General features: G+C 34.6%; 2 protein-coding genes across 2 annotated transcripts in view; one reads left to right on the forward strand and one right to left on the reverse strand.

Moving 5' to 3' along the window:
* The window catches only part of LOC129802023 (uncharacterized), a 38691-nt gene that overhangs the window by 16696 nt on the left and 5205 nt on the right, over positions 1–16790 (forward strand). The gene's annotated exons all lie outside the window — the stretch shown is intronic.
* Positions 6009–12369, reverse strand: LOC129802022 (phospholipase A1). Its single transcript, XM_055847559.1, has 7 exons — positions 12002–12369; positions 7975–8074; positions 7664–7907; positions 7428–7599; positions 6636–6761; positions 6458–6550; positions 6009–6386 (listed from the first exon to the last, which is right to left on the reverse strand). The coding sequence occupies exons 1-7, from the start codon at positions 12057–12059 to the stop codon at positions 6148–6150; spliced, it is 1032 nt and encodes a 343-aa protein (XP_055703534.1). The 5' UTR covers positions 12060–12369; the 3' UTR covers positions 6009–6147.

Consider the following 16790-nt stretch of genomic DNA (forward strand, 5'->3'; position numbering starts at 1 on the left):
ACACCTCAGGGTGTCTTCACCTTTTCTTTTAGACGACATATTTTTATAAAAGTTTCAGAGATTATATTATTATTAATCGTATCGAGATATTTATTACAAGGTAATCATTTTTACAATGCGTTATATCCCGTGTTGGAAGAATCTGCGAAGTCCATTGTAGACCGCCCAGGAGCGCCTTCCCGTAGTATGGTGAATGCTTCTTCCATGCTCCCGGAGTTGTTGGGCGAGGCGGTGCATTTTTATTACGTTATATCACAGTGAAAATGTCTTTTTCTAAACATTCAGATCTTTGCACCGGGCGGCACTCGAACTCACAACAATGAATCGAGCCAGGGAATCGATCCGCCCAAGAGTCAACGGTCTTGCCTATTGCGCCACTGATTCCCCTTTCAGAGATTATACGCTCTTGTTTTTTACTTAAAAACTATTTTCTCGAAAATTTCTTGATCAATATCTTCTACAATTTCTTCTCCAGAAAAGACAAGGCGAGAACTTATTCAGAGAAATAAGGAGAAAAACAGGTATTCAGTTGTCATAAAATCAAACAAAAATCAGTCAATGCGTTCAAAACTAAAGGGTTCAAGAAAATCTACTCGCCTGAGGAATTTGAGGATCATGATTGCAATACTTAGAATAAAAAAGCAAAGAAAGGTAGATGTAAAATAAAAAGAAAATACTTTAAATAATTGATTGAAAATAAATGACTTTACTGTACAAATAAAATTGATATTAATTTCTAAGTATGAAACAAAAGATTAAACATTTTTATTTCTATTAGAAATATTTTTAATTAAGTATTTAAAATTAATTAATGTGCTCCAATAATGCAAATTATGCGAGAAAAAATGCGTCCCAAACATCCCCTTTTACGTCCCATACTGCCCCACATCGGGGAGGTTTAGGACAATGCGTCAAGTTAAATGTTTAATCTTCTCCAAGAAAACTCAGTTGTTTTCCAAGTTCTATCGAGTACTTTTTATAAAGTTAATACCCATAAGTATCCTATACACTGCATAAAATTGTAATACCTTATCGTGATTTTTTGTAATACTGTCTCAAAGTCAAAACATGAAAAAGTGTCTTAAATCTCCTCGGTCTCCCCTATACAATTTCTTTTTTTTATCGTGCTTTACTATAAAATACATTGAAAACATAAAGAAAAATATCAAAATCGCATGTCACCAATGGTGTGAAGGAAGACAAAAGGATATGCGAACATGTTTGGTTAAAGCGGAAGAATGAGGTTTTCCTTATCGATCTCCGGCGATTATATAAGACCATGTCTCTGGTAGTCACCACCTTTTCTCCTATATCGTATGTGCATTCGGTGAGTAAAATATACATACTGAAAGGAAGTACAAAGAACCTCAGTGAACTGATGAATGAAATGAACGACTTTACTTTTAGAGTGGAATGAACGGCTAAACACGCGATTTTTAAAATAACTTTATAGACTCTACCTAGGGTAGAGTCAGTACTTTATCGGCACCTATACTAAAATTACATTTTAAGTAACTTATGAGTTCATTAAACTATGAAATAAGTAATATATCGTGATCTCTAATCTAGTGAATCAAAAAAATGACAAGTGATAAGCCCAGATAAGCTTATGGTAACTGATATTCTTTACATGTGACCTGGAAATGCGTGCAACTCGAGACGCTTGCAACTCGGAATGCGTGAAAATTCGATTGGGAGTTGAATTTTTGGGGTAAAGAATCACGTCGAGCCAAGTTTATTCATTTCGACCGACTAGAACACTCTACTCGACGCAATTCTTTACCCCCAAAATTCAACTCACAATCGAATTTTCATGCATTCAGACTTGCAAGCATCCCGAGTTGTACGCATTTCGAGGTCTCCTGTAAAGAATATCAGCTACCATAAACTTATCTGGACTTATCGCTGGTCATTTTTTATTTTAAATAGTCTGAGTGGGGAAGGCCAACAAAAGAAAAAAAGTTCATTGAAATCGGTCAATAAACATTAGAGATAGAGTCCGGTTTATTTGGATATAGTAAGGGTCGGAGTACAGTGGGTTGGCAGGGAGACGGATGTGACCCATCGCTATAGAAAGATCTTGATATCGGATACAATATATACTAAAATTTTATCGAAATCGTTTCAGAAACACCAAAAATGCAGTCCGGTCAAGTCAAGACATTTTTGGTTATAGCTCGGGTCAGGGAACATCAAGGGAGGAGTGCGACCCACTGTTGGAAAGATCTCGACCTTAGCTACAAACATACTAAAATAATAATAACAATTTCATTTATTCAACTCTATATTTCCCACCCATACCGTGCGTCCGCCTCCGTCTCAGCGTTGGTGACCAGCCTTAGAAGCCAAACGGCGGAAATGCTTCTTCTTAGGCTTAATGAATTTAAAGAAAAAGCATCGTCTAGTTTTCGAAATATTCGAAATCGAAATTTCGAAATCGATTTTTCGATTAATTGGACCTTCGATTAAATATTTAGGATGAAGTTAATGTGTCAAAAAAGTGTTATGGACCCGAGATACGACCATTTGAAAATCCAATTTTTGACCTCTTATGGCTTGGGTCAGGGGGGTCGGAGGACCTAATGTTTGGGACTAATCCAAAGCAGCTGTCTATACACTAGGAAAAATTTTCATCAATATTCGCAATCAATATCTAATATGGATGAAAATCGCCTACACATTAGTAAAATATATGGACATAATTTTGGATTATTGAAGAAAATTTGTCTAGTGTGTAGGCAATTCCTTCAATATTCGTTTCAATGTGGATCAGTTTTCTTCCATATTGTATTTCAATATTATTTACCCCTACACACTAAAGCTGTCTATACATTAGGAAAAATTTCATCAATATTTGCAATCAATATTTAATATTGATGAAAATTGCCTACACATTAGCAAAACATATGGACATGAATTTGGATTATTGAAGAAAATTTGTCTAATGTGGAGGCAATTTCTTCAATATTCGTTTCAATATGGATGACTTCTCTTCCATATTGTCTTTCAAAATTGTTTACCCCTACACATTGAGACAAATATCATCAATATTATTCTTCCATAATATTATTGAAGTGGAATATGGAAGAAATGGTCGATATCAAGTTCATTAGATATTTTCTTCAATATATTAATTTTCGTTTTCACGCAAATTCGAATATTTTGTGTTGCAGAATATTCGAAAAATATTATTTGTCGATTTTGGTGCAAATTCAAAAAGAAAAAAGTGTGTTTCAGGGAATGTAACTTCCTAGTGGAATTCACCCCAGTTTTGGTGAAAGTTTTTGTTCAGATGTAAATTGGGAGTAATTTGTGCATCTGGACATGGATTGAGGCTTCTGAGACAAAGCAGATCTCAATCCCAGCATCCAGCTGGAGAACAGATCAAGGTAAGGAATTGAATTGGGATGCAAGTGAGACATTCTATTGCATTAGCAGATCCCGTGAGTTTTTTAGTTGGAACACAACCCGTGGATCTCTTCGATATAAAATATCAAGGAATAGATAAGGCGCGAGATCTTCTCAAGCAAAGACACTGGGAGCCACAGTTGAAGTACCACAATTGGCAAAAAGAAACAGATTTTGTAAATTTTATTTATTTTTTTAATTAAAAAATTTTAAAAAAAAGTCTTTACAATTTTATACATACATTAATCTTTTGTTTCTGTATCTGAGATTTTTCTGTATCTCTGGAACGGAGTCGTATCCATAATCTGTCTGCAACTCCCTTCTGTGAATCTCAGGAAGAGCTTCTAAGTGTATCCATGAACCTTTGGTCAGCAGAAGCACTTACAAGTCAGAACAGTCCCTGCTTTTGAATATCTATAATTCCAACAGCCGGATATGAGGGTCCCTCAACTTCTAAATGAAGAGTACTAGCTTATGACGAGCCCCCTTTGCCATTTCCAGATTCTTAAACTCCATCATTTGCTCGTAGAATATTTATTGGATGTGGAATTAAAGCCATCCAGATGTAAACCATCAGCTGTTGGATCTTGCATCCCACTGCACTGGCACTTTCTACAGTGTTATCAGGGGCAACTTCGCAGTCTTTGCATCATCAGGGTGATCAAGGATAACTTCTCAGCCGAGGCTGGACTTACAGCAGCCACATGTCCGTCAGCTGCCTTATCAGGGAAAAACTTCGCGGTTTTTTCATCATCAGGGCGATGAGGGCTAACGTCTCAGCCGACACTGGACTCGCAGCATCCACCCGTCCGGCTCCGGCAGCTGCTGTCAGATTGTTACCCTCTTCGGTTTTCAGCACTTCAATACCTCTATCGAGGAAACTGAGCATAGCTAGTAAATCCCTCAGTCAGCGATTCAAACTTCTGTATCACTGCTCTAGAACGACACATCGCACTGATGCTTTTCACTCTTCTGGATTACAGTATTCTTCTGCTGCTGTACACTTTTCAGAAAACTATTTTAAACAAAGTTTGAGGTTATGTTTCAATGTCTCGAAGTTCTGAAAAACCTTTATTGTCACCCGGATATGTGTCGGATCATTTTAGAAATTGGAAAGTGATGTACAGGAGAGATTACTACCAATAATTAAAAAAAAAACGAGTGAAAACTTCTTGTAACACTTGGTTGAATTCCACTACGAACAATATCTCTACAAAACACCTTTACATCGCACTTTTGGAAAATTTTCCACTAATATTCACTAAACACTATCTCAATGAACTTCTATAAACACTTTCCATGCTTTTCCAGCAGCCAAATAATAAATTTTCACGAAAAATAATCTCAAGCCGCTAGGAGACTCGAGAAATGATACAAAGTGTTTACAAAGTGTATTAAAACTTAAAACGCATTAGTTCCTGTGTGGAGGCATTTTCTTCAATAATTCTCTTCAATAATTGAAGCCTTTCATCAATAGTATTATTGAAGGGCCACTCATCCATATTTTTCCTAATGTATAGACAACTTTAGTTTTGATGTGATTTTGCATTATTGAGGGATTGTCATGCAATTTACGTTATATATGAGTGTGTAAACTCAATATCTAAAAGCACATGAATAAAAAATCGTTGCATTTCAAAAACTTTGTCGCCCGAATTTCTCTAATTCTACCACTAATACTACCTCTCTAATACTATTTTTACTATATTTTCTCTCTAATACTACCAATAATAAAAAAAAAAACGAGGGAAAACTTCTAGTAAAACTTGCTTGAACTACAAACAACATCTCTAGAAAACACTCTTACTTCGCACATTTGGAAAATTGTCAACTAATATTCAATAAACACTATCCCAATGAACTTCAATAAACAGTTTCCATGCTTTTCCAATAGCCAAATAATAAATTTTCACGAAAAATAATCTCAAGCCGCAAGGAGACTCGAAAAATGAAACAAAATGTCAATATTGAAATAAATTGGTTCCTGTGTGTAGGCATTTTCTTCAATAATTCTCTTCAATAATTGAAGTTTTTTATCAATAGTATTATTGAAGGCCCACTTATCCATATTTTATCCGAAAACCCCAAGTCGATATCTTTTTTAGTTCTGGAGTTATTAAACTCGAAAGTCCGGATCAAGAAGTGGCGAAACACATTTTGGCAAAGTTTGAGCCCGATTTGTGAACATGACATTTTATTAGGAATTTAGTATTATAATAGGTGAGACTGTTAAGAACCTTACCTAATATTCTTCTTAATGTCCTCCTCACACCTCTCCTTCCCTGTGACTCCACTTTTCTATTATATTTTTTCACCAGAAACTACTTTTTGGGATTATCTCGAGAAATCACCGATCCCCCCATTCTTGTTTGTGGTTTAAAAATTGTCTTAAGGAGAGGATAGGTGAATATAAATAAAAAAATATCAGTAGGTTAAGTGTTAAATTACACTATACAACACGAGACCTTTTTACAAACGGTGTGGTAAAAGCAACTCTATAGTAAGATACACAAAAAGTGATCATTCTAAAATTTTATATGGTTAAGCTTGCAAATTCGCAATTTTCTCTACAAAAATTTATAAAAGAAAAACGCCTCACATTTAGATATTTCTTTATTAAATACTACTAAAGCTATACATTGGCCTAGTTGAAACACATAAATAGTATTATATTCAATTGTACTGAAAAAGAATTCACTGACTAAAAGATTCATCGGGTTGCACTTCCAGAAGGAACTATTAAAACGGAAAATTTTTTCCAAATGGTGGTTCATCATTTGTTGTAAGGAAAAATCGACCACGGAGACGTGAGTCTGCCATGAGGCCCATATAAGGTGTAATTTTCCTATTACAGCTCTTGTATTTAACTTTCCCCTTAAATCTCTGGCTAGACTTCTCACATTTTGTGGCCAGGAATGCCTTTGGACGGCGTATTGATTCAACAAAATACTGCCACGCACGCTGATGGCTGCACCCAACTGCGGAAATCATCAACATAATCGACATCATGCTCAAAGATCAATATATTACATTTGGTTTCTATATCTACCAAATATGCCCAACCAGCGGTTCTTTGATATTTCCTCACGAGCGCAACCAGGTTGAAGAGGTACACCCTCATTGGGAAAAAAATCAGCATCACCTGGTTGGTAACAATAATATAAAATAAGGTCATTTAAAAATTTCTGAGGTCAATGCCCTGTGAGCATGGTTTAGTGGTAACTGACCCAATGGCCAAGGAAAGCCCAAGATACCGCCATCTGTGTGGATGACATCAACAAAACGGGCATCGGATGCGCTAAGACGGTCAGAACTCCCCATAAACATATAGAGGGGAAAGGCTGGGTCGAGACCTGCAAAAGGAAACATTTTAAGCAATTCTCTTCAATATGAAAACTCATTTAATTTGTATTGGAGCATTTAGAGCTTTTATGACAATGTATGTGTATCTCAGTGAGTGAAAAATATCCACTTGTAATTTCTATAATTTCTTCACAGAGCCAATTGTATCCAAAAGCATCTCTTCTCTATTGCGTCACATCATTGCGCTCAGCGAAGAACGTAATTTAATTTATTTGATGCAATGATCACTAAGCAGAAAGTTCTTCTATTTTTTGTCTACCTGAATTACAATTAAGTGTAGTTTGCTGAAAATATCGTAAAAATTCATGACATTTCTATACATTGTTGGAGAATTTTTCGTATATTCTGTGATTTACGATAACGCTGTGTACTGAAGACGGAAAGAAACAAAAAATTATATGCATCTATTTCGAGAACACAAAGGCATAATTTCCTAACTATTTTGTTATATTCAAATATATAAAAAATAACACGGTCTGAAGCATATGAAAATGTATAGAGTTAATATTTTTACCCATGATATATGAAACAGTCTTATAAGACATCTATTCTTGGTTAAATTCATGATATTTTGAGGCACAATTAACATAATAATTTGAGTATATTATTCAATATTTTGCTTAACATTTTCAATGTAATATTATATTGTATCTTACCGGTAATTCTTGGCAAAAAAAGGCCCCATGCCTTTAAAATTTTCCCAATAAATCCTGCGACCTCTGCACCAAGACTGAATCCAATAACATGAATCTTTTCCAGATTCACTTTCCCCGTTTTAATTAGGAACTTCAGGAATCTTGCGATGTAGCGTCCAACTCGAGGACCGTTCTATTGGAAATTATAATAGCAATTAATATTTTTACTTTTTTTTAATAATACAAACTGCAGTTACCTGAACAGAAGTGATATACCATGGGAGTGCTGTGAGTGATCTCCAATCCACAAGAATCACATTGTAATCACCCATCTCTAGAAATGCCTGTCTAATTTCAAAGGAGCTCTGTCCTATATCTCCTGGAGCTTGTTCAGAAAATCCATGAAGATAGAGTATCAATGGATTGGAGGTGTTAAGATGAGATGTTTTGAGTCTTTTCTCATCGGATATATACAGATGGTCAGGATTTGTCGGATTAATTCTAGAAATAGTGAAAATATCTAAAGTTGACTTAAGAATTATATTATACTTATTTTGTATACACTTACTTTGTATATAAAAGAAATCTTATGTCTTTGGGCTCTCTGATGGTGCAGCAATTTACACAATCCCCCCGTGGAGCAGGACTAAAAATCAAAGGTGAACCTCCTATAAGGTGCAATTTGAAATACTGAGTATTAAAATTTTGAGATTATGATTTGAAATATAAATTTTGAAATAAAAATACACAATGTGGCATTGACGTGTTAAATGATATTTTTAAATAACTTCTTATTATGAAATTAATTGAATTTTGAATGAAGTCTCCATTGCCACAAATTAGGCAAGCATTTGTTGGTAAAAAAAACTTTAGGTCAAGATCATTGTACATATGCATGTACAAACACACACAGACACGCATATATATATATATATATATATATATATATATATATATATATATATATATATATATATATATATACATATATAATACAGTGGTGGCAAAAATAATAGGACCACCTCTGACAAGCCTGCTTTTTTAACTCTTGTAATTTTCTATTCCAATGCGTTGAAATAATTTTGATGTAGAAATTTCAAATGATGTCGACGTCGAACAAGTGTTTTTTAGGCCTAGAGATCTCTATTTTGACATATAGTACGTGAATAGTGTTAAGATTTGTCTATGGGTCGGTTATATTCCTTGCGGAACCGCTGCACCCAGGCCACTTATTTGGGCCCATTATGCACTCCCCATTCTCCTGTTCCATCTTAACCCCCAAGGCGAGTAAAACTGCTCCATATCACAGTGCTCTGTGTGCGTTCTGATACACACAGTACCGCTTTATATCACGGTAAACCAACCTTGGTTTGTGGATCTGGGCGTGAATGAGTATTTGTATTCGACTGAACTCTGAATGTCGAAACTTATTTCCTATACCAACCTCTCTTTTTAGGCGGTTCACTGTCAATGTATTGGCATTACTTTCCTATTCATTCACTGGACGAATTCGAGACTAATACAGCAGCTGAAAAATCTGCAGCTGCTTAGTCTCGAACCCAAGACCTCACAGTCATAGAGCTACTGCTCTATCCACTGATCCACTGGGACCCCACGTGAATAGTGTTAATGTATTCGGACAATAAAATAGGACCTAGAAAGCGTATTTCTAGACCTATCGGGGGGAAACCTCCCAGTTAGAAAAGTGTTCGAATACCTCACAAATTTAAAGCGGTTTCAATTAGTTATAAAACAATTATAAAACGAGATTTTGTATTTCTTTGGCAATTACGAGGGCAGTCCCAGAAGTCCCTGGTCTTGGGTATAGATGGCGTTTGTAGGTTGGCTCCAGTGACTTTTTTTCCAAAGAACCAACATTTAATATATCAAGTTTCAAGTTTGGTGGCAATGCGCTGCTGTTTTTTTTTGACAGCTGTTGAAAGTGGATGTTCAGAAAAAAAATGAACATGGGAGAAATGAGCCATCGTTACATGATCCAGTACCTGTTTTTGAAATGTCTTTAGGACACCCAATATTAAAGTCGACCTGGATTCTACACACAGAAAAATGGAAAATTCTTAAACAGAAACACCCAGGAATTTAATTTCAAATCCCATCCAATGAATACCAATATGCCCTAATACTAAATCCTTGATCATTTAGTTTTAGTTGCAATTTGCAAATCTGTAGACATATTTCATTTTCCAGCTAATGCAGAACTTAAGTTCCCGATCTCTTAACTTGAAAGAGCTAGGGATTCTAGCCCATTTCTTTCGCTCATAGAGCTTCTAAACTTAAACGCCCCGGGGATTCACGTCCAATTTAAGTTCCTAGGATCTTATATATTCTTAAATTTAGAGTCAAAATTTTTCTGTGTGTACCTTAGGGATGTCTGCTCCTTCGATTTTCACTGTAAAATTTTGGGTAGCAGAATGTAAGCGTGGTCGAAAGAGCTTGAATGATGGTCAACGCACTGGTTGTCCAAAAGAAGCCTTCTCACCGGAAAATGTGATGAAAATCCAAAAAATGATATTGAGTGATTGTCGATTGAAAGTGCGTGAGCTTACTGACATGTCAAGCCTTTCAAAAAATGCCGTACATCGCATATTGACAGAAAATTTGAATATGAAAAAGCTTTGTGCAAGATGGGTGCCGCGTTTGCTCACACCGGAGCAAAAACACTTTCCTTATCGCGATGGCTAAAATCAAGAAATTGAAGTTCGAACCGCTTCCCCACGCCCCTACTCTACAGATTTGGCACCACCGGACCATTTCCTGTTCCCAAACATGAAAAAATAGCTAAGTGGACAAAAATTTTTCAATAATACTGTGGTCAAGCTTGCAGTTGCCGCCTATTTCCTGGACGGAACCTACCATAAGATGGGTATAGAGAGGCTATCCAGCATCACTGGGAAAAGTGTGTCAACCTACAAGGAGACTATGTTGAGAAATAAAAAAGTAAAATTCAAAATATTTTCGTTTTCCCTCCAAGGCCAGGGACTTCTGGGACTGCCCTCATATTTTGTTACAATGTAACATGTATTGCTGTTCGTGGTTGAAGAATCCGCTAAGTCCATATGTAGACCGCCCAAGAGCGCTTTCCTCGCAGAGTTTAGATGCTTCTTCCATGCTCCCGGAGTTTTTGGTCAGAGGCGGTGCATTTATATTACGTTTTATCAGAGTTAAATTGTCTCTTCCTGACATTCAGTTGTTTGCACCGAGCGGGACACGAACTCACAACTTTAACCGTGGTGTCACATATAAGATTAATATTAATATTAAGAAAAACCAGAGAGAAAGGTACAGTGAGTGTCAATAGTTTGTTGCCTAATGCATGTTTGAGAAATCAAGTGAAAAACATGATAGAAAAAAATACTTTTTCAAATTTTTCTTTTTGAAGATGAGTTACCTGTAATCCGTAGATATTATTTATATTTTTCTCAAATAATAATTAATTTTATTTCATATCAAAAATAATTGTTTTCCAAAAGTTGGTAATTTTTGAAAAATCAAAAGTTTGTTGCCTCATTTAAAAAACTAATTTGAAATGATCAAAACATGCAACCAATTTAATGTAAACCAGTTACATTTTGAGTTTATGTCATTTTAGAGGCAAATGGTGGGTTTGTACATTTTTAAAGTTGTCAATGGTAAATATATGTATATAAAAGTGATTATAGATAACAAGGAATAATTTTTTTTATTAATTTATAATTTAGGTTAAAATGGCAAATTACAAAAAGTTGAAATGTGGGAAATTGTCCAGAGATACTACTAGAATGAATCTACCTTACCGCAAGTCAACCCCACCATCTTTTCTATTGTCGCCAAAAACATGTTTTTTGCTTGCCTTAAAATTGCCCCAAGATATTTCAATTAGAGCTCTTCCTATCTGCGTCTTCACTTTCTTAGGGAGAACCAGTGCCACTTTGGAGATATATGAGATAGTAATTTAAATACCTATATGGGGGATTTAACCGCTGGTTATAATGTATATGGGTTATTTAGAAAATAAACTATTTTTTATCTTTTAAAATATATGTTTTCTGTATAAAAGATACCACATTATGCAAAATATTCACCTTCGATAGATGTTAATAACATGATTTTTTTTTGTAAATTTTGCATTATTTGGAAATCTTCCCAAATGACGGAAAATTTTAAAATAGAATCTATAAAACTTCGAGTTGTATGTGGTAAATAAAATGTAAGCGATATCTCGAGATTAAGATTATGATGAATCTCAAGCTTTAAGGTTCATTATAATTATAGGTGAAGCAAAATAATAAAAAAAATATATATTATAATCATACAGCAGCAAGTTAATTGTTATGCCCTCATTACTGTTGTCATGAATTTTTTTTGTGCTACACGTCTTTCGGTCATCTAATAATTCTTTTTAGTGCTGAGATTAATGAAAAAAAACGAAATGATTACAAGGCCAAAGTGTATGTGATAATGTCAAGTTCAATGAATTTAATCTTGAATTCATTTTCAGTGCATTGCACAATATAACAATTTAGCTTCTTTATAGCTGAGGAAATAGCAAATGGTTCGCCAATGTCCTCTCCGTGGCGTGTGTATGATGTCCTCACCAAAAAGCAATGTGAAGACTGAACAGAAAGTCGCTGTTGTATTGACAACCGCATTCATTGTTTTACAATTTTTTGATAATTTTTTTCATTAAAAAAACATATTCCACAACACTCAAAATAAGTTTAATTGCAACTTCTCCTTCACACAGTTTTTTTTTTACTTATTTGCACTAATTAACTCTGAATGATGTATTATGCTTTTTTATTTAATTCCACTTTGTTAAAGCTGTTTTCGTCACAACGATCATTTTATCTTGATTACTTCAAGATGTCTAACAAGAGAAATTAATTATCTAAGCAGGAAATATTAGAAATTGGTTGAAAACTATCTCTAAATTGGCACCTCGTGCACAGTCCAAATGAAGAGTGTTGCAGCAACGCTGACCAGAGTGCGCTAAAACCTCCCAACAATAACATTCATAAGATTTATTGTGGTCATGTTGGTGGGGAGTTTTTCGTTTGCTTTCGACAATTTTCCTGTCACCATTTGCAGAAGTTACTAAATTTTCTTTTACCTAACCTTTCTTTGACAAAGCTGAAAAAAAACAGAAAAGTTCTATATAGCTTATGTAAGTAAAAAAATATGCTGAGCCATTTCGCACTGAACTAATCTGTCTATAGAAAATTCAACTCTTTGATGATGAATTCCCTAATTCGTCCTTTCTTTCCCCAGATCGTGAAATAAAACCAGAAGATGACCAATGTATTTCAAAGGACCTTAAAATTATACAAGAAGGTGATGTTTTCATAGCTGACCTGTGACCTATTCAGTAAAAATCAGTCATATTGAAATACCTTGGGCTTCATTAATGTCTAGTTCTAAAAATTCTAAACGTTTTTTCCTAAAATTCATCATTTTTTTTAGATAATCATAGAACATTCATCTATAAAAAACGTTTAAAATTCATTTATTTTACTATTTGTTCACTATTTTTCAATAAAAATATTTCAGTCTTTTGATGCCACAGAAATGACCGCCTCCAAGCGGTCTTTACCTTTTCTCACCTGGCCCCCAAACGAAAATAGAAAATGAAGAACAGATGGTTTTTTTTGAGTTTATTGGACCATTAATTACCTTAGACAAAATTATTTAACTATTTTTTTGGTTATTAGAGAAAATACTGTTAGAGGGTTAAAGGTTTTTTTTTCTATGAAATTCAGTGAGGTCAATAGATATATTTGTTTGCAACGGTACTTAGAGTGTATTCAAGAGAAGATTATGTCATATGAACTCAATTCGCAGTATGCTCGATCTCAATATTCCCATTCTAAGCTTTAAAAATTTCACTACTTTATCAATAGCAATTTAGTGGAATCTATTAATTAGATGAATAATCTCTTTTAGATGTTTTTATAAAAATAGGAAATCATGTTATCTCTTGTTACTTGATATTTAGGAGAAACTCCTGAAAATCCTAAACCTCATAATGAAGAAACAAAAGAAATTTCTTTCTCAAGATTCCTATATTATATTAGAATTAGGAAAAGATTCCCTAGAAAAACTATGCAAGCCATTGTACGGAGGTGTTGACCTCGAAACAGACCTAGGACAAGGTGGCTGAATCAAAATCAGGATCTTGCCTGGGAATGCCTTGACTTGGGATTGATTGTGAACACCTTCCTGAAATGACGGAGAATCGGCGGGCATAGGCTGCTAACATAGATGCCCTAAGAACCATGACACCAATAGGGATAAGCGATTGAACATGATGACGAAGATGATGATTTCTTTTCAGAATTACTTCTATGGGTGTATAGTAGCCAAAAATTACACTTACACAAAATTGAAAAAGAGAATATATTATGCATTTGGCTTTTCATTGTCTGTTTACTCTTCCTTCGTCCAGATGACATAAAGTAATCCGGTAGTTAGTAAAGTAATCGGGTGAGTTCGAGTCCCGCCCGGTGTAAAGATCTGAATGTTTAGAAAAAGACATTTTCACTGTGATATATAACGTAATAAAAATGCACTGCCTCTGCCCAAAAAACTCCGGGAGCATGGAAGAAGCATCCACATCACTTTGGAAGGCGCTCCATATGGACATAGCGGATTCTTCCAACACGGGATACAACAGCAGCAATATAACATGATTACATTGTAACAAGTATTCCGACACGAATAATAATAATAGTGCCGTGTTTTTGGTGAATTTAAAGTTACCCCTATACTTCATGTGAGCAACACATACTCGCCACGAAGTAAGACAAGTACTTGTGCTTTCACCGTTAAGTTTGATCTTGGGTTTATTTTCTGCGCTAGAGTTAGCGAGAACAGTGCTGCAGCTATCCTGCTTGCGCAACTGTCTCTCTACTCCATAGTGCGAATTCCTTTCTCTGTGCGTTTTGCAGCAGCACGAGATTCCCGACATTTACTGTAAAATAGTGAAGTAAATAAATATGTTATTGAGTTTAACTCCTGGCGTTTGCTTATCCTCCCTGCCGTCGTATTTCCGGCCAAATCCACAACAATATTAAAAGATGTTTAGATAAATTGTAAGTGGAGTTACATGTGTCACCTGGTTTTTGAGACACTTGAGCTCTTTGGATCCCCTTAGTCCATCCGGCCATCTCAACTCACAATATGTTTTAAAAAAATTATAAAAGGCAAAAATCCCTAACCCTTACTCCTCTGAGATCTTATGCCCTAGACATACTTACGTCTAATGTCCAGAGATGACTAAGCTCGTTCATAGCCAAGTCAGTTCCTAACACACTACAAACGAGGCTTAACATTTTTTAGTACTCACAAAACATAACTTTCTTGGGTTATTATGCAGATATTTCTACTGAAATGCACTAGTACAACCTTTGAAAATGAAACTACTTTTAAATTTAGTTCACAATTCACGTGTAACAACAATAATTATTCACTAGAATCGTCTAAATTGGTTTAAGTCGCGAGTTAACTTTCACCTCACAAGTAATTGTAAAACAATAATTATTGAACGTGTACATGAATTTACAAATTGTTTCATTTTCAGAGGAATATTTGTGCATTTCAATAGAAATATGTGCATAAAAACCCACGAAAGTTATTTTTTGTGAGTGGCAGAAAATGTTAAGCCTCGTTCGTAGTGTGTCAGGAACTGACTTGGCTATGAACGAGCTTAGTCGTCTCTGGACTTTAGTCGTAAGTGTGTCTAGGGCATTACTTAATTAGCATCTTTATATACATGACTTTTTAAACAACGGTTATGCGTATGTCAATCAGAATCCAGTTGTTATTATTTTGGTCCAAATGCACAGATAAGCGAGAGTCTATTCTATTGCTGTCTCTGAAGAGCTCGAGCATTCAAAAGAGGATAACGTTAAAAAATCGCACACTTTTTGTCTCTCTTTCATCACCTTGGACTCTCTTCATTAAATATCTAACACTCAAAGGCAACAACAGAAAATTTTTTAGCATTATTTCATGGTCACGAATAAAAATATGTAGACTCCAATATAGTTTAATTACATATGTAAGTCGCGTGGAGTGAAAAGCGATATAGAATGGGAAGTAACTTGGGGCAGATTAAACGGAAGTACTTTGTACGTATCTTAAATTTAATATATATAATGTAGATGTATGGCTGTATGGTGTCTAACAGATCTAACAAATTAACGATTTCTTGATTGTGTTCTTGCGAAAAAGTTGAACGGGATTAATATAATATATAATAAATAGTATATATGATATATAATATATAAATAATATATAATAACATATAATAAAAATGGGGAATTTCTCTTTTAGTTGATGAAAATTTTGAATAGAACACCTTTCTTCCGTTGCTTTTCAGGCGTATGGTTTAGCCACACGGATCAATTTCCCTTTCTTTGTAAAGCAAGATTTTAGAGAAAATGTGTATATTTATATTTATGCAGAAAGATTCTAAAACCATAAGAAAGAACTGCTGGAAAAGAAATGGCTCCTACAGCGACTACACGATTTCGTTGAAAGTCTGTGTGAAGTCAAAAGTTTGTAACAATAACTTCATCTGCATTACTTTGGGAGAATTTAGTGAATTACTCCTGATACTATGTCAATACTTCCAACATGATTATCACTAATAAACTGTACATATTTTATTTTATTTTTTGACCACAAACAATATTAAATATGAGTCATTAAATCTAGTGGGAATAATTTAATTTAAATAAATTAAAAATTAAATAATTTAATAAATTTAAATAAATAAATAATAAAATTATGTTATAGGAGGAATTTATGTGCAAAATTTATTTTAATTTTAACTTATAGAAGAAGTATTCCATGTTTTGTTGAACGCTCAAACGACTTATGTGCTAGGTCAAAATCAGTTTCGTATAATTTACCTATTATAAATAAAGTTCTTTAGGGGACCTTCATTTAAAAAATCATAGTATTGACGAGTTCGAGGTTTTCGAACAATAAAAGCCCAAATGACCAGTGATAAGCCCATATAAACTTATAGTAGCTGAGTTTGCAATCCGTAATGAATGTGAAAATTCGACTGCGAGTTCCATTTTGGGGGTAAAAAATCTCGTTGAGCAAATTGTCCTCAGCAGCAGAGACGGATAAAATTTGCTCGACGCGATTCTTTACCCCCCAAATACAAGTCACAATAGAATTTTCAAACATTCTGAGTTGCACGCATTTCGAGGTCGCCTGGTAAAGAATCTCAGCTACCTTAAGCTTATGTGGGCTTATCACTGGTAATTTTATATTTTAAATAGTTTGAGTAAAGAAGGTCAATAAAAGTAAAAGATAAAGAAAGTTTATTGAAAACGGATAATAAACATTAGAGATAGAGTCCGGTCACTTTCG

The sequence above is a fragment of the Phlebotomus papatasi genome, chromosome 2 (assembly GCF_024763615.1).
Source record: "Phlebotomus papatasi isolate M1 chromosome 2, Ppap_2.1, whole genome shotgun sequence".
NCBI lineage: Eukaryota > Metazoa > Arthropoda > Insecta > Diptera > Psychodidae > Phlebotomus > Phlebotomus papatasi.